At 50.0% G+C, this 22,435-nt stretch overlaps 1 protein-coding gene across 6 annotated transcripts in view; it reads left to right on the forward strand.

The window, feature by feature from the left end:
• TSPAN18 (tetraspanin 18) overlaps positions 1-22,435 on the forward strand; it is a 215,568-nt gene that overhangs the window by 86,511 nt on the left and 106,622 nt on the right. For 3 of the 6 annotated variants that reach the window (XM_059875002.1, XM_024975564.2, XM_024975566.2), the window contains one exon: positions 21,679-21,783. In XM_059875002.1, the coding sequence (XP_059730985.1) occupies positions 21,774-21,783 (10 nt within the window). In that variant the 5' untranslated portion in view covers positions 21,679-21,773. 6 annotated transcript variants of the gene reach the window in all.

Below are 22,435 nucleotides of genomic sequence, written 5' to 3' on the forward strand. Positions count from 1 at the left end.
ACAGCTAGAAGAGGCGGAGGGAGGGTTAGAAACCTTCACCATCTTTCTTACTCCAACACCCTGGTCTTACCGCCCACTCAGGATGGGTGTTTCTGTATCTGGATGCAGGGAATAGCTGTGGTGACAGACAGACCTGGCCTAGGAGAAGAGACAGGAAATGGACCAGAAAATCCTACACCGCTTTGTACCTAAGCATCCCCTAAGTAAAGGCACCCCACAGGCTCATACTCTTCATTTCCCCTGTCTTTCTAGAACGGAGACACAGGGGATCATCACCTCATCTGAGGCTTTCACATTTCTCTGCAGCACAAGAGCCAGTAAAATCGTCCAAACGCATCCTCTAGAGACCATGGGGGCGGGGGGATGCAATCTCCTGGGATTAAAAAGCAATTTGAACATGAAATTACTCCCTGGGGCCTGGCAGTTGCACAGGGAGGGAGGTATAATTTGACATTTCTTGGAAATGGATATTCTCACTTCCCAGTAGATCTGAATTTGTGGACTGTCTCCTGGGCTATGTCTCTCTCGCCACGGTCATGATAGCCGCCGATTGCCCTTATTCTTATGAGGTTCACACTGGCATGTGGACTTTCCCTTGAAAACAGGCCTGAGTTCATTTGGCCTTTGGGTCTGTTGTGGCTCACCGGATGTCTGTCTGAACTTTGCGCCTTAATTTCTCCCCAGGCCTACACTCTGTACGGGCAGAGACCTGGGTGATGATAAAGACTTAACACTAATCATGTAGCAATTACCACCTGTCAGGGCTTCCCTGGTGGCTCAGCTGGTAAAGAATCCACCTGCAATGTGGGAGACCTGGGTTTGATTCCTGGGTTGGGAAGATCCACTGGAGAAGGGAACAACTACCCATCCCACTATTCTGGCCTGGACAATTCCATGGAAGTCCATGGGGTCACAAAGACCTGGGCATGACTGAGGGGCTTTCACTTTTCACCTGTCGGGCCTTGTTCTAAGCATGTCTCATGTTCTTAATTATTTAATCCTCAGCACAACCCTTTGAGGCAGCTACAGTTAGCCTCATTTTAGATGTGACACCCAGAGAGGTTAAGTGACTTGGCCAAAGTCACACAGCTCAGCTGTGATAGAAACAAGATTAGAACTAGAGTCTGCCTTCTTAACACTTTGCCACGCGTATCCATGCCACGCAGATCCATGCATATCCAAGGAATGCCCATGAGTTCCTTGGATATGCATCCAGCATATTCTGAGTAGAAGGTGATTAATAAGTTTATGATACTCAAGAGTACTCATTTATTTTCCTATTTTTCTCCACCGCGAGTTCCTTGAAGCTGGGTCCTGGGCTTCCTCAGTTCTGCATCTCAGAACCCAGCACGGCACTTGGCACATGGAGAATGTTCGATAATGTTGTTTTTGTTTAAAAAAATAAATATTCAAATTTGAAGTTCACTTTCAGAAAAATTTACAACAGTGGGCACAGAGAATCAGGAAAAGCCATTTGAAGAGGAAAGAGCCCACAGAGGCTGCTGGTTGGTGAGACATGGGGCAGGATGACCCGGCTCCTTGCTCAACACTGAACATTTGTATGCAGACAAGGTGGACTCACGAGTCTGGAGGGGATGGTGCTTGCTGTTGACCTTGAGATGCCCTGAGCCCAGCAATAGCCAGCCCTCCTAAACAATGGTAGCAAGTATGAGGCGGGAGAGGCAGTGTGGTATCATGGATAGCGCAGCCTGGGCTTAACTCCGGCTCCCCAGCTCTGATTTTCTTTAAACCTCAAGTTCCTCATTTGTAAAATGGGTTTACTTATGAAGATTCAATGAGAAAAAAAGGTCATAAATGCTCCACACAGTAAGTGACCCATCAATCTTTAATAAACGTTTGCTTAATACATCTTAACGTTTTCAGAATCACTTCCCCATCTCGCACCTGCTGGACCCTCACACAGCCCAGAAAACCCCCTTTCTATAGAGGGGAAAACTGAGGCTGAGAGAGCATGGAAGTGATTGCCTTAAGTTCCAGGGTTAGATAAGGTTGAACAAGAATACCACCAGGGCCCCTGATCCGTAACCCAGTACCCTGCATCAACCATCTCCTTTTTATCATGGAAAGCTCAGGGTTTCCTTAAAAATTTTTTTTCTTTTAAAAAAGATAATTTATTGAGATGAAATTCACATAACATGAAATGAACCATGTTAAGGCCAACGGTTCGGTGGCATTCGGTTCATTGACAATCTTGTGCAATTACCTCTCATTCTAAAACATTTATGTCATTCCTTAGCAGTACCTCTCACCCATTAAGCAGTTTCTCTCCATTCCTCTCTTCCTCTAGCTCCTCATATCTGCCTTCTCTCTCAATAGATTTACCTATTGTGAATAGTTCATATCAGTGGAACCCTACAATATGCAGCCTTTGTGGATATAACCTTTCTTTCACTTAGCAAGTTGTTTTAAAGTTTCATCCATGTTGTAACACATGTCAGTACCTCATTCCTTTTTGTGGCTGAGTAATATTCCACGGGGTGGATGGACCAGTTTGTCGTCTATTCGTCTGTTGTTGGGCCTTGGATTATTTCCACCCTTTGGTTGCTGTCAGTAGTGCTGCTATCAACGTGCATGTACATAGACTTGCTTCATTACCTATTTAAAATCTCTTGGGTTTATAATACTTTCCTTAAAAATTTTAAAGAACTAGACAGATGCATGCTGCATTGTCATGTCTTAACGTTACTAAGCCAACAGGCATTTGTAATTAAAGAATTTGGTTCGTGTCTGTCTCATCCCCCAAAATAATAGACTTCCTGTCCTTCAAATGCGGTTTAAATACCTCAACTTCTCTGGTTCGTGTTTTAAACACACAAGTGTGTGCACACACACATACAAATACACGCCTGAGCCTTCTCAGGCGGTAGCCACCGCTTTTCCAACAGTTGCTCTCCAACTGGGAGGCTGTGTCTCTGTTGATGTTTATTGACATAATCTGATGTTTGGGTTTGTAACTGCCTCCATTAGGCACTCAGAGCCACTAAAAAGATGTGAGAAAAGAGGCGGGGGCAGAAAGCATAGCCACCAATTAGCCTTGGGGAGGGACTCAGAAATGCAAGAACAATTCATCTTCCAGTGATAAACTCCTTGACGGCACGTACAGTATTTTATGCTGTTTTTCTTTGGCTCCACATGTGGGGCTTGGCCCCTGTTCAGTTTTGATGTGCTGACAAGCTCCTTAATGAAGACAGCCGTGGGCGAAGTGAGGAACCCCCAGGGAGAGCGGAGAAGGGTCAGCTCACTTCCTGGGGTGGCCACTGTCACTGTTAACCCCGTGAGTGGGCAGCGCCGGCAGCGCCACGTGCAGCCATCACTTCGTTCCCCCCGGTGCGCCTGCTGGAAACGGCCCTCTCCGTGATGAATCAAAGCCGGCCTCCCAGGTCGCCACCAGATGGGCCTCCAGGCTGGGCACGTTCCGTCCTCTGAGGCCAGGTGGGCCTAACCAGGGCCAAGAGCATGTACTTTGCAGGTCTGTAGACCTGGTTTCAGATTCCCAACCTGGCCACTTCCTGGCTGTGTGACCTCGGACAAATGACTCAACCTCTCAGAGGTCCTAGTAACCAGGAAATGAGCCTGAGCTTTTGTGCTCAGTGTCTGGTGGGTATCAGGAACCCACCAAGTCCTACCATTGTTCTTACTGTGCCCTTTTCCTTCCTCCCTCCAGACTCCAGACACTTTCTGCTTCTGGTATGTGATGGGAGCTGTGACTCCTCTGCCGTCCTGAAGGGCAGTCCAAGGGGATGATATACAAAAAAAGAGGACTTCTCCGGGGGTCCAGTGGTTAAGACTTCGCCTTCCAATGCAGGGGGTGAAGGTTCTATTCCTGGTCAGGAAGCCAAGATCCCACATGCTGTTCAGGCAAAAAAGCAAAACATAAAACAGAAGCAGTATTGTAACAGATTCGATAAACATTTTAATAATGGTCTACATTAAAAAAACTCTTAAAAAAACAAACAGCAAAACCAAACAAACAAACAAATGGAACCATGGAGGAAGTACCATGCACTGCTAGAAATCCTGCTGGGGCCGTGGACCCATCTTCCTGAGACTGACTCCCTGCTTGGCTCCTGGAGGGTGACCAGCAGTCTTTCTGGTGGAAGAGGCAGGTTGGCATTCATTCCCATGAGGGCCTAACCCGGGCAGAGGCAGGGAGGTGTTTCAGAACAACGTGAGTGTGAAATTAGGTGGGTCGAGGTCTCCAGGTGTGTGTGTGTTTAAGGTGAGATCTGATAATACCTTACTGCATGCGTTCACAGTCGCTCAGTTGTGTCCAACTCTTTGCAACCCCGTGGACTGTAGCCCACTAGGCCCCCCTGTCCTTGGGATATTTCAGGCAAGAATACTGGAGTGGGGTCCCATTTCCTCCTCCAAGGGATCTTCCTAACCCAGGGTTCAAACCCACATCTCTTGCATCTCCTGCATTTGGTAGGTGGATTCTTGAACACTGGGCCACCTGGGAAGCCCAATGCCTTATTACATGAAGCCTAAGATGAGTTAGAAGTTAAGGCTGGAACTTAGGGTCTGTCTTTGGTGTGTTAGGAGAACAAGGTGTGGTTCTTGTTCTCTGCAGAACTAGCTAATCCCGGCTCAAAGAGGGTACTCAAAGAAGGAACCCCGACGGGAAATGGGGGCTCAGCAAATGACGGGATGACCTCTCCAGCTGCCTCCCCACCCGTCCACACCCAAAGGATGTGGGGCACCATGATCATTAAGGCACATGCCAGGTTCATGCAGTAGCTTCCCTGGGCTGGAACAGGGGCTGGTGGATTTGCAGCCGAAGCGAGTTTCTGCAGAAGGGAGGGGGGATGTAGCTGGCAGCCCCTCCTTCAGCGATGCTGCTGCTATTGGCACTAGTGGGGCCTCTTGGGTTTCCAGAAATGCCAGGACCTATTAGTGCACATATACACGCGCGCACACACACACACGGAGCCCACAAAGGGGCACAAATGACTTGTTTTGCCCTGTGACAGAGATAAATGCTCTGTGTGTGAGTTAATTAGTGAAATGACAGAGCAGAGCCGTGTCTCTCTGCAACCCTCCCCAGCACTAGCCCTCCCGCACCCCTCACATGGCCAGAGCCTGCCGTTATTCACTGCTCTGCTCCTGGTCTCACTCAGAGTGGCCCTGAAGCTTTGTGTCTCCAAGTCTCAGATTTTCTCCAAATCTGAGATTTTCTCCAGCCACTCCTGGCCTCAGCAGCCTGGTGCTTCCTGCTTCTGCAAGACAGGGTCTCAGCCAGGCTGTTTTTAGAGACACAACCCTATGCAGAAAAAGGCCAGCTGAATGTCCTGTGGATGGGGACTTGCAGCCATGACTTGGGGAAAAGACACAAAGAAAGAGGGCAGAGCAGATTCAAGCCTGATCCTGGCTCAGCCCCATCTTGGACTTTTCGTGTGATCATGGGCAGCTTATGAAACCTCCCATGCCTCAGTGTCCACAGACGCTAGTCGGGCTCCTGACACAGGCTTGCATCTGTGGTTGGGAAGATGCCCTGAAGTGCCTGGCACAGCCCCAGCACACCACACCCGGGGTTATGAACACAGGGTGAGCAAATTGGAGACAGGTTTAACGTTTCTCACATCCGGGACAGGCTGCCAAAGGGCTCTTGAAATTTCCGTTCAGCAGACGCTGCTGGGCGAGAGACCTCCAAGAACTGGCTTTGTGCCTCCCCTTGCTGTGTGACCTTGAACACGACCGTGGGTCTCTCTAAATGAGGCTAAAAACGAAGGTAGGACAACCACTCCCAGGGCCAGGGCCCCAGATGCATCCGCCGCACCTCAAGTGCAGTTATTTTGTGTTTGTTTGCAAGATGCACAAAGTCTGATGCCGAGAGACCCTGGAAACAGGGTGTGGGGCAGAGGGCAGAGCTGCTCTGGCAGTGTGGGGTCACTGCCAGCGCAGCACGAAGGGCCGAGCTGGGCTAGCAGGACACTTTCTGGGCCTTCCGGACCAGAAAATCTGAGCCTGGCTCTTGCACACCAGGCGTGCAGGCACACCTAGACTTCGAGGAAAGTTCCGGTTAGGGGTTGGGCTTCCCAGGCAGCTCAGCTGGTAAAGAATCCTTCTGCAGTGCAGGAGACCCCAGTTCGATTCCTGGGTCAGGAAGATCCCCTGGAGAAGGGATAGGCTACCCAGCTCCAGTATTCTTGGGCTTCCCTGGTTGGCTCAGATGGTAAAGAATCTGCCTCCCGTGCGGGAGACCTGGGTTCGATCCCTGGGTTGGGAAGATCCCCTGGAGGAGAGCATGGCAACCCACTCCAGTGTTCTTGCCCGGAGAATCCCCACGGACAGAGGAGCCTGGCGGGCTATAGTCTAGGGGGTCGCAGAGTCGGACACGACTGAGTGACTAAGCACAGCTTAGCACAGGGTTAGGATTATTAGGCGTAGGGGCTCAGATGTGACAAGAATCAAGGGCACAGAGACCAAGGAAACGGAGCCTTGGAGATCAGTCCTGAGATCATCAAACTCTATAAAGCAGTAAAACGGCTTTTTCAAAGGAAGCTCAAAATAGGAAACAGACAAAAGCAAGGGAGTCTTGGGCAGTTTAATTCTTCATTGTTGGTGGAAAAGGGCTCATTGTTTGGGGCATGTCAGCAGAGCACCAGGGTGGAGGGGCCCAGACTTCATTTCCTTTACCAATAAAATTACCAAAAAAAAAAAAAAGATTCAGGACTGACATCTGCGTCTGGTTGACAGCCTCTTCCTGTTACAGAGTAAGGATGTTAAAAAGAAGACAACGACCATCTCCCAGCACCATTATTTCTCAGACGAAGGACTGGCTCCCTCTCCACCGCAGTGAAGAAGGGCAGGGCTTTGCAAGGAGGACACCCGTCTTCCTGAAACCTCACTACCTGGCTGGAGTTTGCTCGTTGGCGGATTTGAAATCCGCAGCAAGAGCGCTACCAATGGGAGCCGCTTCCAGAGGGTTTCCAGCCACACTGTTTGAAGAGTGTTGACTTGTCCTGCTGCCTCATTGAATAGGGGTAGAAACCAAGACCCTGAAAACAAGACAGCTCCTTTCCTGGATGTTTCCTGAGGGTGTGTTTCGTGCACTGCCCCAGGTCCCGGGTCAGTATTGGGGCTTCAGAGAGAAATTTCACCGAGGAGGACTGGATCCCACAGGAAGAATCGATCACTCATTCTCTCGTTCTTTCATTTGTCAATAGTTTTTGAGCCACCGCAATAGATCAGCTAACATAGAGCCACTGGGGACCGCCTAACAGGGTTTGAAGCCTGGTGGGACAGACAGATAAAAGGAAGGACTAAAGGAAGCAAATAAATAAGGTGATTCTGGTGGGTGGGGTGAAAATGACACACTGATGATGGAGCAGGGTGACAGGACGGGGTGACGACGGGTGGGCAGGTGATGAGGCGGTATTTGTGTGAAGACCTGAACCATGAGAAGAACTCAGTCATGCAGAGTTGGTGGAGGAACGTTCCAGGCACAGGCAGGGGCAAGAACCATGGTTCTGATGGGGAAGTGGGCTCGGTTCGGGGGAGCAGCAGCACGAAGTTGCAGAGTGACATCTCAGCTCAGCTCAGCTCAGTCACTCAGTCGTGTCCGACTCTTTGTGACCCCATGGACTGCAGCACGCCAGGCCTCCCCGTCCATCACCAACTCCCAGAGCTTACTCAAACTCATGTCCACTGAGTTGGTGATGCCATCCAACCATCTCATCCTCTGCCGTCCCCTTCTCCTCCTGCCCTCATTCTTTCCCAGCATCAGGGTCTTTTCTAATGAGTCAACTCTTCGCATCAGGTGGCCAAAGTATTAGAGTTTTAGCATCAGCATCAGTCCTTCCAATGAACACCAGGACTGATCTCCTCTAGGATGGACTGGTTGGATCTCCTTGCTGTCCAGTGGATTCTCAAGAGTCTTCTCCAGCACCACAGTTCAAAAGCATCAATTTTTCAGTGCTCAGCTTTCTTTATAGTCCAAGTCTCACAGCCATATGTGACTACTGGAAAAAACCATAGCCTTGACCAGATGGACCTTTGTTGCAGCTGGAGGTGGTGAATCAAGAGGAGAGAGGAGAAAGGAATAAAAACAGGTGCAGAGGCTCCAGCTGCTGACCCTTGGGGGAGAAAGCCCAGGGACTGGGTACTCAGCTGGTACGAGCCTGGGGCCCCCATGGGCCTCACCTTAGGGTCTGCCCAAACTTTGGCTGGTGTGAAGATGGAAGCCCACCAGGGTTCAGGGGCTGTCCTGCAAGGCAGCACTCCTGGGGGAACTTCCCAGCCCTCACTTGAGACCTGCTTTCTGTGACACGTGATCTGGGTGCAGAGTGGGTGAGCCAGGAACAAGGAGCTGGTCCCACATTATCTCAGAGTCCTTCTCAGTCCATCTCACACCCGAAACCAAGGGACCAAAGTGAACCTGCCCTATTCCCAGAAGTTGACTGAGAATGAAGAGGCAGAAGCTTAATTCCCCAACCCTACAGCTGGCCAGCCCCTCTGCAGAGGGGTGTGTGTGTGTGTGTGTGTGTGTGTGTGTGTGTGTGTTGGGATCTGGGTGGCTGGGATAGATAAGATTCATTTTACAAATATTTATCAAGTACCTACTCAATGCTGGGGATCGTTCTAGGCCCTGAGGATGCTATGGTGAGAATGACATGCTAAAGAAAAGGAAAGGAGATCATAGAGCAGGATAATGGGGGCTGAGGGTGCAGCCACCTCAGAGCGAGGGGCCAGGGAAAGAGCAGCCTCTCTGAGAAGGGGTCTTTGAGAGTCGAGCTTGAGAGCCCTCCAGCCCTGGGACATCAGGAGGCAGAGGGGCCAGATGTGGGCCACTGTGTGGGGACTGTGAGATCCAGGAACGTACAGATGGCTGGGGGCTGGAGCAGAGAAAATTGGGGAGGGGGCGAGAAGACGGAGGGTCTCCGTGAGCCTCACATGTCAGAGACTGATGAGACAGGGAAGACTGGTCCCTTCCTTTCCCTCAGTATGTCCAGAAAACAAAGCCAGCATCAGAGTGAAAAATGCTGCTGCGGTGGGGGAAGCAGCAGAATCTAGAGACCTGAGTTGTTGTTGTGCAGTCTCTCACTCGCCCTGGGCTTCTGTTTTGTAAAACAAGACTGCTGGACTGGACCAGGGAGGAGAAACAGGTTTTAGTCTTGTACCTACTCAGACCACTGATAGCAGCTGCCAATGCACTGGCCTGAAATGACTCTGAGGTTTCTTCTGTGTTGATCAGCAGAGTATTGTCATCGATTAGTGATGTCTGCCCCCGGTGGGAATTAGAAGGCACGATAGTTACGTGTGTGCTACATCTGCCTTTCCTGCATCGCTTGTGACCAAACTGGCAGGAGGCCGCTTTGGGTATGTTTGTGCTTGTAGCCATTTCAGCATCTGTGTGTTTTCCCCTCTGGTTCATCAGAATCAAGTGCTTTTGTAACCACCCTTGGCACAGACCAACATCAGAGAATCAGTTCAGTTCAGTTCAGTCGCTCAGTCGTATCTGACTCTCTGTGACCCCATGGACTGCAGCACGCCAGGCTTCCCTGTCCATCACCAACTCCCGGAGCTTGCTCAAACTCATGTTCATCGAGTCAGTGATGCCATCCAACCATCTCATCCTCTGTTGTCCCCTTTTCCTACCACCTTCAATCTTTCCCAGCATCAGGGTCTTTTCCAAAGACTCAGTTCTTTGCATCAGGAGGCCAAAGTATAGGAGTTTCAGCTTCAGCATCAGTCCTTCCAATGAATATTCAGGACTAATTTCCTTTAGGATGGACTGGTTGGATCTCCTTGCAGTCCAAGGAACTCTCAAGAGTCTTCTCCAACACCACAGTTCAAAAGCATCAATTCTTCGGTGCTCAGCTTTCTTTATAGTCCAACTCTCACATCCATACATGACTACTGGAAAAACCATAGCTTTGACTAGATGGACCTTTGTTGGCAAAGTAATGTCTCTGCTTTTTAAGATGCTGTCTAGGTTTGTCATAGCTTTTCTTCCAAGGACCAAGTGTCTTTTAAAATCAGAGAACAGTGTTAGCTAATGTGTGACACTGCTTTAGAGTTTACACCAGACTCTGGTGTTCATAACCTGTGAAGTCTTCATAGCAACCCTGGGGGTGGGTCTTAAGTCTTTCCTCCTTATACTGGGTTTTGAGGCCCAAAGAACTGGTTTCTGGCCTTGCGGCTAGGAAGAGGCCTGATTGGAACCCCTCTCACTGCAAACAACACACTCTTTCTGCTGTAACTGCTGCCTTCTCAGAGAAGGGGAGGACCTGCACATGTTTGGAGACTGTACCCTGACAGAGACTCACGTGGGGAGTGAGACCATGGAAATAGATACTGACTGCCTGCTTCTCCTATGCCCTCCTAGAAGAAGTGAAATCGCTCAGTCGTGTCCGACTCTTTGCGACCCCATGGACTGTAGCCTACAAGGCTCCCCTGTCCATGGAATTTTCCAGGCAAGAGTACTGGAGTGGGTTGCCATTTCCTTCTCCAGGGGCTTTTCCCCACCCAGGGATCGAACCCGGGTCTCCTGCATTGCAGGCAGACACTTTACCGTCTGTGCCACCAGGGAAGCCCCTGTTCCCGCTCAAGCCTGCTGCCTGCCAATCTAAGTGAATGTAGATTTATTCAAAGGAACTGGCTGCCTGCTGTCCAGGTGCAGGAGGCAGGTGGGCCCAGCAAGAACCTGACAACCTCTTCTTCTGACTGCTGTCTGCTTTCCCCCTCCTTCCCTTTCAGCCGGGTCTGTCCCTGCCACGGGCAAATGAGAGGGTGATAGATCAGTGTCCATCCTGGTGAGGGCACCCTTTAGGGCAGAGGATCCGGTCCTGTGGGCAGCTGGGCTCTGGTCCCAGAGCTGGGGTTAGTGGCCTGGATGCAGTCTGATGGGGCTACTCCAACCAACACCCCCCAACCCCACCCCCTGCTCAGGAAAGTGTGGGGCTGGAAGAGAGGATGTAGGGATCTGCTTGGCAGCAACCCCTCAGGGGATACCTGGTGGGCATCACTGCCTTGGCCTGCTGGAGAGGCAGGCCTGAGGGTCTGTCTCAGGGGGCCATCTTGGGTTTCAGCCCTAGCTTTGCTATCTGCCAGCATCATGAGCTGAGCAAGTCACTTAACCTCTCTTCCTCATAGTACAATGGGAGTTGCATTTGTTATCATCAAAGTAATGCTGCATAACAAAAGATCCCAAAGCTCAGGGGCTTAAAGCCACATTTATTCTCCTGTTCATGGGCTGTGAGACAGCTGCGCCGTGGTTGGGCTGGCCTGGACTCCAGGCTGTGCTGCAGGTTGGGCTTTGAGTCTGTACTACGTGTCTCATCCTTCTTAGACCAGCAGCTACTGCGGCTTGAGGTCTGCTCCGGCATTTGACCAGTGCCCAGGAGGGCCCTCCCAGCCGTGCAGGGACAGCCATGCTCTGCTCTGACATCCTACTGGTCAAAGCAAGTCACTCACTCAGGCCCGAAGTCAAAGGGTGGGCGATCACTGCCCATGTGAGACTGTGGGAAGGGTGTGGATGAATAATTCTACTATGGGGGTGGGGAGGCTTGGGAACTCTTAATTCCACTCCAGCCACCACTGAGACGCGGAAGGACTCACACACCATCCCCAGCGCAGACTCAGCACCCACATCATCCAGGTACGATGCAGAGTGCCTCAGGCACATCAGCTATGGTGGTGGTGGCGATTCCCCACCCGGTCTTCTTCCCAGATGGGAAAACAAGGCCTCAGGATCTGAAGTCTCAGCAGGCCACCCTTCCCTGGGTCCAAACCCTTAGCCACAGTGGTCCAGGCACTTCCCTCAGTGCTGATTCGCTTATATCCAACCTGCCAACGGTCCCTAGAGGTACCTGCTTTGTACACGGGCTGGCTGAAGCCAGAGAGGGGAGTCCCATAGTGAGATCATCCATCCATGCAAGAAGCCAGAGAGTCTGTCTGCAGACTTCCAGTTCTTTCCACGCTGAGTGCTCATATCTGTTCCTTTTAGCCGTAAGTATGTTTTAGGCTAGGATGGCTGGGAGCAGTAGCCTGCTAGTCAGGATACCCAGGTTTTGCCTCTGGCTAGGTGTGTGATGTGGGCGAGTCTCTGTTGTTTGACTTGGCCGGTGCAGGATAGACGGTGAATGACAGGAAAGCCCATTTCCCTCCGCGAGCCCTGCCCAAGCAGGGGACGCTATTTCTATACATCCTCCAGGACACAGCTCTCCTGGGCCCTGACCCTGACCTTCCTCTGCCCAGGGCTCTGAGGCTGGGGCAAGCCTGGGGCCCCAGAGCTGGAGGATTTCCTGGCTCAGCCCCACCAGGGGGCCAGAGGGCACGTGGCAGGGCCCCCCACCCAGGCTCCCAGCCAGGGTTCTCTGTTTCCAGCTCATCAGGGCAGGTGGGGAGGTGGCACGGGCTTTTTGGCATGGTTGGCCCAGTGTCCTGCATTTGTCTGAGACCCAGCTGGGACTCAAGAGGCCTAGGCCTGAGTCCTGGTCCTGCAAATGAAAGCACATGCTCTGCTTTCCCTGAGCCTCAGTTTCTCCATTTGCCAAGTGACCTAGCATTTCTCACAGTGGTCCTGACCCTGATATTCTAGAGACAGGCTGGAGAGCCCCTCGTGAGCAGATGCTGCAGGCCTTTGCCTGTCTGAACAGGGAGCATCATCTCAGACCCAGGTTCTGTGGATTGTTTAGAACACTCACCGGTATTGAAGCTTCTGGTTTCTAGATGTGAATGTGGTTCTGAGGATGGAGTCAAGTTTTGCTGAACGTCCTTCCTTCAGTGTTGCCTTAAAACTGGCTCTTCTCCTGAGTGGTTGGGGCTGCTCTTGCCAGAGGCAGTGGTCTGGACAAGAGAACCATGCCACTTCCTTCAGCCTCCTGGTCTGTGCTCCTGTGTAGGAATTTGCACCCTCAGAAGCATCTTAGTGCTAATTAGAGACCGGGGAGGAGCTGCTAATTATAAGGAGTGGGTTGGGGTATCGACTTCTGGAGTTGGAGGTGGGGGTTACATTTCATGCTAATCACAGGGGCCCAGGGAACCCAGCTCTCTGTGTGTGTGTGTGTGTGTGTGTGTGTGTGTGTGTGTGTGTGTGTGTGTCTTGGGTTCTTTAAAACTGCTAATTGTCAGGGTGAAAATATTTTCGCACATTCGCTCTCCAGGAGAACTGTTATTACTGAGCCCACTGACAGTCTCGTTGAAGTCAAACGGCCACAGTCAACATGGAAATCCTAATTAATAGACGCTCATGCTGCTCTCGGGCATGGCAGCGGAAGTAATTATCATGATTTAATTGACTTTTCTCCCCTCTGTTAGGCACTCTGCTTTTTCCATTTTCTTGAGCTAGGAAGGGTTATTAAAAAAAAAAAAGCGCCTCCTTTCTCTCTCTATTTTTTCCCCCTTTTATACAGACTGTCTCTCACACCACTGCTCTATTTGTCAAATCCTATTACAGTAAATATTGTGACAGCACAAATCTCTGTTACAGAAAAGTCCAGTGCCTGAGCCAATGGCTTACTTATAAGGAGCGTGTTGGTTTCGTAAAGGTGCCGGCAGACCCAACGAAGGTGTCTGGCAAGCAGAAAGGGAGTTGGTTTGCTCAGAGGTGCTGGTTTTAGCAAGCTGTTTGCGGGGTGGGGTTGGGGGTGGGGGGACAGAGGACCACGTGCCCCAGAGCCACTCGAGGGAGGTGGCTGTCGAGACATATCCAGAGTTCAAGGCAATCTGAGGAGCCGAAGTGGGCCACTTCTAAGCTCCTAGATCCAGAGAAACATCTGAAGAATTCTAAACTCCCATCGGGCCCTTCAGGGCAGCTCTACGCTCTCGTGGCTTTGACTAGCAGTGGCTGCTGATTTGGACTCTGATCCTGGTGAGGGGACCCTGCGTTCTCTTGGATTTCAGTCTCATGACCAAGGGCCGTTGGAGCTTCCCTGGGCAAGCCTGCCTGAATGCCTTCCCCAGCAGGCTGTGCCTGGTACTGCCAGTGGTTAAAGAGTGGGCTGCCCCGGGCCAGGCGTCCTTCTTGATGCTGTCGGCTGGGTACGGTGAGATGGGGTCCAGTGGTCTGCCGTCCACTCTTCAGAAGCTACAGGCAAAGCCTTTTGTGGATAGATGGGACTGTGGGTCTTGCCAACATAGCCCTTGAGAGCTTGACTGTCTGGATTTGGATCCTGGTTTGACCACCTACTTGCTGTGCATCCTTGGGCCATTTACTTAAACTTGGCTGCATCTTGGTATCCTCTTCAATAAAGTGATAGCCCTTACTTCTTAGGTTTGTTATAAAAGATATATGACCACTCTGTGTCACGCTGGATAAACACTCAGTAAGATGTTCACTTATCAGTAGGGGCAGGTGGACTGGGGAGGCAGTTCCTCCATCAGCAAGCAAGAGAACTCTAGAGTCACAGACACTGAAGACTGCAGGGAGCCCGAGTGACTGTTAGGTTAGCTCTTTATTATTCCCAAGGGGAAACTGAAGCACAGAGAAGGGATGTAACCTTTTAGTAATTTCATAATTAGTTAAATAATTTTAACTATATAATATTGGGCTATTTGGCGTGGAGCTAAAATGAAAACATCTCCTTAGATCTCATTTGGGGCTGCTTAAGAGCGCTTGATTTTATTAGAATATTACACATTATAAAATAAAGTAGAAGAGAATCTGAACCTGGGATTGTTCAATTTCTTTTCTTTGTCTCCATTTGGAAATTCTGCTTTTGGTCTTTTGAAGGAAGTACATCATCTTTGTTGATCTTCTTTTTCAGATGATTCCAATGTGTTGGGTCAATGGGCAAGATGTCACCAATCAGCTATGTTATTTTAGACACTTAGCTTTTCTGAGCCTCAGTTTCCTCATCTGAAAAGTGGGGCTATATTACCCTACCTGGACTGAAAGTTTCTCAAGGGCAAGGATGGTTTCTTTTTTACCTCTTCTTGCTTTTCTAGAATGTTGCCTAACACATATTTCTAGGAATTTCTAGAAATGCTGAATGATCTTTTGAGCTGTCATGAGGGTCAGAAGGAGTCAGCTTTGTAGACAAGTTGTGTGCACAGCTGTGCTCCTGAAAGGGGAGGCCATTTGATGCAGGAATTGAGATTTCAAGAAGTCAAGGTACCCCAGACTATAGAGAGAGGATGTTTGCTGGTTCTCTTTCTTAGGAGAGCTGGAATGGAGGCTAGACTGCAGGGGGTTGAGAAGTGAGTGGAAGATGCAGAAATGGTGACAAGAGGTACAGACAATTCCAGTGAGAGGTATGGCTTCAAAAGGGAGGAAAGAATCATCGCTGTGCATGGGGGTGGAGATAAAGTAATGGGTTTACCAGAGAACTTTTTACACGTTGGTGAGACACAGGGCAAGGCATAGGAAATGCTCAGTAAATGTTTCCTGAATTAAACAGACTTCTAGCTGAACCCTTGGGGTTTCCAGAGTCTTTCCCAGGATTCTCAATAGTGGTTATAGATGAGATGGTTGTAATAATTGAGAACCTAAGACTAGTGTATTGGTTAGGGCAATACTGAGTGCTATAAGAGGTAAAGCCTGAATTTCAGTAGTTTAACACAATGCAAAATTATTTCTTGCTCAGCAACAGTTCAGTGAAAGTGGAAGGCAGCTTATCATACAGAATTGAGGGCTGCTATTTCCCTTCATCTTCAACATGTGGCTTCCAAGGTCACCATGGAAAGAAGACGGAAAGGCAGAGAGGGTCCATCTGCTTCCTCATCACATTGGACTAGGAGGGTTCACATCACTTCCACTCCCATTGGTGGAAATGACTCACGTGGCCCCAAAGGTGCAAGGGAGCCTGGGAAATGTAGTTCCTGGCTGAGCAGGCTTTTTCCAGCCATAGTTCTTCACTCTAGAAGGAGAGCATGAGTGTTTGGAATAGCCAATCTCTCTGCACTGGAATTGCAACCCTTTTCAGCTCTCTGAGGAGCACCTTCCAACAGCTTGAGGAGACACAATCTAACTAACCAAGAAAATGTTAGACTCCAAATGAAGCCCAGGCCTTGCTCCTGAGGGCAAAAGAGAGCTAAGTCATTGATCTGGGCCTCTGTTTACCCACTTCTATAATATTAAGTCCTGCCAGTCCAAGTTACCACTAGACCATTCAGGTATGACCTAAATCAAATCCCTTATGACTATACAGTGGAAGTGAGAAATAGATTTAAGGGACTAGATCTGATAGACAGAGTGCCTGATGAACTATGGACGGAGGTTCATGACATTGTACAAGAGATAGGAATCAAGACCATCCCCAAGAAAAAGAAATGCAAAAAAGCAAAATGGCTGTCTGAGCAGGCCTTACAAATAGCTGTGAAAAGAAGGGAAGTGAAAAGCAAAGCAGAAAAGGAAAGATATACCCATTTGAATGCAGAGTTCCAAAGAATAGCAAGGAGAGATAAGAAAGCCTTCCTCAGTGATCAGTGCAAAGAAAACAATAGAATGGGAAAGACTAGAGATCTCTTCAAGAAAATTAGAGATACCAAGGGAACATTTCATGCAAAGATGGGCTCAATAAAGGACAGAAATGGTATGGACCTAACAGAAGCAGAAGATCTTAAGAGGTGGCAAGAATACACAGAAGAACTGTACAAAAAATATCCTCATGACCCAGATAATCATGATGGTGTAATCACTCACCTAGACCCAGACATCCTGGAATGTGAAGTCAAGTGGGCCTTAGGAAGCATCACTATGAACAAAGCTAGTGGAGGTGATGGAATTCCAGTTGAGCTATTTCAAATCCTGAAAGATGATGCTGTGAAAGTGCTGCACTCAATACGCTAGCAAATTTGGAAAACTCAGCAGTGGCCACAGGACTGGAAAAGGGCAGTTTTCATTCCAATCTCAAAGAAAGGCAATGCCAAAGAATGCTCAAACTACCACACAATTGCACTCATCTCACACACTAGTAAAGTAATGCTCAAAATTCTCCAAGCCAGACTTCAGCAATCTGTGAACCGTGAACTTACAGATGTTCAAGCTGGTTTTAGAAAAGGCAGAGGAACCAGAGATCAAATTGCCAATATCCGCTGGATCATGGAAAAAGCAAGAGAGTTCCAGAAAAACATCTATTTCTGCTTTATTGACTATGCCAAAGCCTTTGACTGTGTGGATCACAATGAACTGTGGAAAATTCTGAAAGAGATGGGAATACCAGACCACCTGACCTGCCTCTTGAGAAGTCTGCATGCAGGTCAGGAAGCAACAGTTAGAACTGGACATGGAACAACAGACTGGTTCCAAATAAGAAAAGGAGTACGTCAAGGCTGTATATTGTCACCCTGCTTTTTAAACTTTTATGCAGAGTACATCATGAGAAACACTGGGCTGGAAGAAGCACAAGCTGAAATCAAGATTGCCGGGAGAAATATCAATAACCTCAGATATGCAGATGACACCACCCTTTTGGCAGAAAGTGAAGAAAAACTAAAGAGCCTCTTGATGAAAGTGAAAGAGGAGAGTGAAAAAGTTGGCTTAAAGCTCAACATTCAGAAAACGAAGATCATGGCATCCAGTCCCATCACTTCATGGCAAATAGACGGGGAAACAGTGGCTGACTTTATTTTTTTGGGCTCCAAAATCACTGCAGATGGTGATTGAAGCCATGAAATTAAAAGATGCTTACTCCTTGGAAGGAAAGTTATGACCAACCTAGATAGCATATTCAAAAGCAGAGACATTACTTTGCCAACAAAGGTCCGTCTAGTCAAGGCTATGGTTTTTCCAGTGGTCATGTATGGATGTGAGAGTGGGACTATAAAGAAAGCTGAGCACTGAAGAATTGATGCTTTTGAACTGTGGTATTGGAGAAGACTCTTGAGAGTCCCTTGGACTGCAACGAGATCCAACCAGTCCATTCTAAAGGAGATCAGTCCTGGGTGTTCATTGGAAGGACTGATGTTGAAGCTGAAACTCCAGTACTTTGGCCACCTGATGCGAAGAGCTGACTCATTTGAAAAGACCCTGATGCTGGGAAAGATTGAGGGCAGGAGGAGAAGGGGACGACAGAGGATGAGATGGGTGGATGGCATCACTGACTCAATGGACATGGGTTTGGGTGGACTCTGGGAGTTAGTGATGGACAGAGAGGTCTGGCATGCTGCAGTTCATGGGGTCGTAAAGAGTTGGACACGACTGAGCGACTGAACTGAACTGACTGGAGATCTTGTCTTCCGCATTTTCCATCCCTCTCTGTGACAATTAGAGAGGGTCCACTCCAGTGTTCTTGCCTGGAGAATCCCATGGATGGGGGAGCCTGGTGGGCTGCCGTCTATGGGGTCGCACAGAGTGGGACACGACTGAAGTGACTTAGCACAGCATAGCATTGGAGTCAAAGGAGCTGGAGCTGGGCAAGATGGGGAGGGGGGAAAGAAGTCAGCCCCTGGGGGCTGGGTGTCCCCATCACACTCGCACTGGAAGACCAGGATCAATGAGGCGTGTTTCTTGCCTGTCTCTGACAGCCACGGGAGCTCTGCTCTGTGGCAGCGGCTGTAAATCAATTAGAAGATGAGGCTTGGTGCTGAGCCCCACCTGCCACCCCCTGCCTCCTGTCTTCTGGGTCTTCCCGCAGTGGAAAACCAGCCTCACCACCTCCAGTCCAGGGTTTGGAGTTAAGGCCTCTGAGTTTCTCTGAGCAGCCTGAGTTCTAAGAAAGCCATAGACTCCTGGTGCTTTCACATGCCTTCTTCCTCCATGGAGTTTCCCCTCTGCTGGGGGTGTGGGGAGGGCTTGGTACGCCCCTCCCCACAAAGGGCATTCCATGCCCTTTCTAGGGTCCTTATTTAGCATTTGAAGTTACCAGCCCTGGTTACTTATTTGGCCTGGAGCTTTGTGGCATCATCCCCACTTCAGCTAATCAGTTGGCTTCCTGGGGGCCTCCAGAGTGGACTACCAGCCAGCTGGGGTTGTGGGCAGGGACAGAGCAAGTGGAGGCCTCCCAGTTTCTGAGAAAACCAAGCTGTGACGGGGAGGGTCCCTGGGAAAGGAATGTCGCAGAAGGGGAACTGGCCACTCTGCTCTGCCCAGAACCTCAGGCCGGCAGGGCCACTCAGTGACCTCCATTCAGAGCCGGGCCCTTGGCCTGGGGCTGTGGGAAGCCAGGCAGGGACAATGGGAGGAAGGAGAAAGCAGGGAGAGGAAGCCCAGGGCCCTGGGGTCTGTGCCTGGGATTCCGGAGGCCGGCTCCTCTCAGCCCAGTGAGAAGAGGCTGCCGTGTAAACACGGCTGGGCTTCCTGCGCTTACAAGGCCAGCGCCCTCGTTATTATGCAGTGATCATGGGGATTACTGTTCCATTTCAGGAGAAGCCTAAGCGAGGACAGACTGCCTGTCTGATGCTTCCCCAGGGACATTGCCGTCACTCATTCATCCATTCATGCCACAGACATTTATTTGGCACCAGCTGGTACCAGAGGCTTTGCTTGCTGCTGGGAATGTAGAATCAACATCCACCCATCCCTGTCCTTAGTAAGCCCTTCTCTGGTCCTGGAGACAGACACCAGGCAGATCCTTGTGGTTCCGTGTGGCCAGCTGAACAATCAGAACAAACTCAAGGTTTAGAAGTGATGCTGAGAATGAAGCAATGCCTTTTGAGGGGTACGCACTGGTCAGGGCCCAGCTGGGAGGTCAGGGGTGTTCTGATCTGAGCACCCTAGATGCCTGCTGAGTACTGAAAATGGTCAAAGAGTTTGCTTTTTTTAATCTCTTTCCAACTCCAAACCAAAGGACTCTTAGAATGCAACCAATTAGGAGGCAGAGGTTTATCCAGCACCTTCCATGTGTCAGAAACTTCTGTGGGAGCTTGTACAGATTATTACCCCAGTGATCGTTTAATCTTCAGGACACCCTCTGAGATAGGGCTGACTTTTGTCCCCATTTCACAGATGAGAGGACTGAGGTCACTGGGCCTGTTCACGTCACTGAGGAAGTGGGCGGCTGGGTGGTAACCCAGATCTGTGGACTTCAGGGCCTTCACGCTTCTCACTGGGTCTTGCTGCCTGTTGCAAACCTCTCCCCCTCTGGGTGCTCTCTGCAGGGTTCTCAGGTACCTGCAGAGATGGAGCCCCACCTCGGAGAAGGCTAGCCTTGCCTGACCTGATGCACCCAAGAGGAATCCCCTTCTGTGGGGGATCTCCTGATGGACGTGAGCTGGGAACAGGAGTCAGGGTCTGGCTGACTTGTTTAAGGATTCCGGCAGGTCTCTGAATCAGCCCTTGAGCCTGATGGAAATGCGTCAGGGCGGATTGTTTGTGGCTTCCCGTGTCACCTGGGGCCTGTATTCTTTTACAAGGCCATTTCATGGATTCTCAGCTTCCCCATTTGTACATGGAGACCCTGCCGGACTTGTTTTTCCTTTAATGTGTTTCGAGGTGGGCGATTCCTCAGCATGTCTTGCAGTATGTGCAGGGCGAGGTGGCCTTGGAAATCAGGCTCTTGCGCCCTCACCCTGTTCCTCTGCTGGCTGTGGAGCCTCGGGCCTGGAGCTTCGACACTTCCCTCCTCTGTTTCCCATCAGTAAAATGGAACAATGATAAAATCTCCCTTAACGGAGACAGGGGACATAAATCACTCTTTACATTCCAGAGTTAGAGGGATACAGCAGAAAGCAGGGCTTTCCTGGAATGGAAAGCTAAACAAAATGTCTGCGTCCACCAGTACATGAAGTGCAGGCGTTTGGGATCGTCCCCGAGTCTGCTGCCTGCAAATGTCAGCAACATTAGCACCTCAGCTTCTGTGCACAGGGCTTTAGCTGCCTCACTTCTCCCTAGGTTTAGAGATGAGGAAACAGATGCACAGAGTGGTTAAGTAACTTGCCCAGGTCACACAGCTGGCAGGTTATAGAGGCAGAACTAAAACTGGAAATCCGTCTCCGAAGCCAGAGCCCCTTACCCCGTGGGTCTGCCTCTTCACGTCCGGGTGGCCTGTGGCTGGACACACACAGGTGCTTGTGTTCTGAGCGGAGCGTGAGTCAGCCGTGGCGGGGGTGGGGGCGGTGTCTTTCTGCCAGTCCAGGTGAAGGGCATGGCTTTACTCTCTGCCTAGTGTCATTTCTCCTGTCTGCCTTTTCCAGTGAGGCGGTTGGGTCCACATGCCTCTTCCAGCATTCTGTGCCCCGCCGCACTTACAGTGAGACCCCTGCTCCCGGGACAGCCTGGCCCTGCCCTCCTCCCCAGGCCACTTCACCCACACCGTTCCCTTTGCCTGTCCCCTGCCATCCCTGCCCCCTCAGCCCCGTGCCAGTTCCTGGAGCCGGGCAAGCCCTTGTCTTGCCTCAGGGGCCCACAGAGGCTGTTCCCTGTTTAGAACACTTGTCCGGCCTCTGCACGTGGCAGACCCTTCTCTTTCTTCAGTGTTCAGCCTGCCCGGGGGGCCCTCCCTCGTCTTCTCTCGCATTCCATTCCATTTATTGCCGTGATGGCACATGTCTCAAACCAGATTTACAGATTGATTTGGATTTAATAATAGTGATTTGATTTAACAATGGTCTGGAAGTGCCACGGAGGCAGTGACGTGTCCATCTGTTGTTCAGACGCATCCCAGGGTCATGCCCGGCTCTTGGCATAAAGGTGTTACTCGGCATTTATTTGCTGATTGGAGGATGAGGGGCTGTACTGGTTTAGCCAGACAGGAAGGGGATGGAGAAATATTTATGGAGCATCAATTAGGTACCAGCCAGAGTCTGACCACCTTCATTCCTCTTCTTTGCTTTTAGGAGGAAAGATCATTTGTACTCTGTAAGTGAGGAAACTGAGGCGAAGGGTACTTAGACCAGGGATCACTCGAATTCCGACTTGGACCAAGCAGCTAATGCAAATAAGTGAGTAGGTTGAGTGATAAATAAACAAACAAACCAGGAGCCCAGGCTCAGTGATAATGGGCATTTAAACCATGACTTGATTGTCTGGGAGGGGTAGACACTGCGGTGAGCTTCAACACACACTCCCTCCGAGGAGAGAAGCTACATTTTAGTTCCAATATTTTTCAAATCTTCTGCAAATAAAAAAAAGAACAAAGAAGTCCAAAACTTGGATTTTTAAAGAGATATTTTCCAACAGTTAAATACTGTTGACTCATTCATAGTTTTGTTTTTATTTTTAAATGCCCATGTGCTACCGCTGTGCTAGGCCAACGGAGCTCTGGCTTCCCAGACACTGGCTTTCCACTCTGGTTTAGAGCACAGGAAACAGAACAGCCAAGCTCCTCGGGAATCTCAGTCTGTCCGGCCCCATCAGGCCCGTTGAGAGGCTCTCTCCTGCCTCAGGAACAGATGAAAAGATAGTGTGTGCTCTCAGAGCTCTGGACTCCGAAGATGTGGCTCAAAAAAAAAAAAAGTCAGGACTCCATGACACACTAGCGCTGATGAGTGGTGTTACATGTCCTGTGTTACAAGTTCGCCCCAGGGACCCGCGAACTTGGCTTTGGGACAAGCCAACCCACAAATCCAGACCTGACCATCACTGTCCTTATTC

Source organism: Bos taurus, chromosome 15, assembly GCF_002263795.3.
Source record: "Bos taurus isolate L1 Dominette 01449 registration number 42190680 breed Hereford chromosome 15, ARS-UCD2.0, whole genome shotgun sequence".
Taxonomy (NCBI): domain Eukaryota; kingdom Metazoa; phylum Chordata; class Mammalia; order Artiodactyla; family Bovidae; genus Bos; species Bos taurus.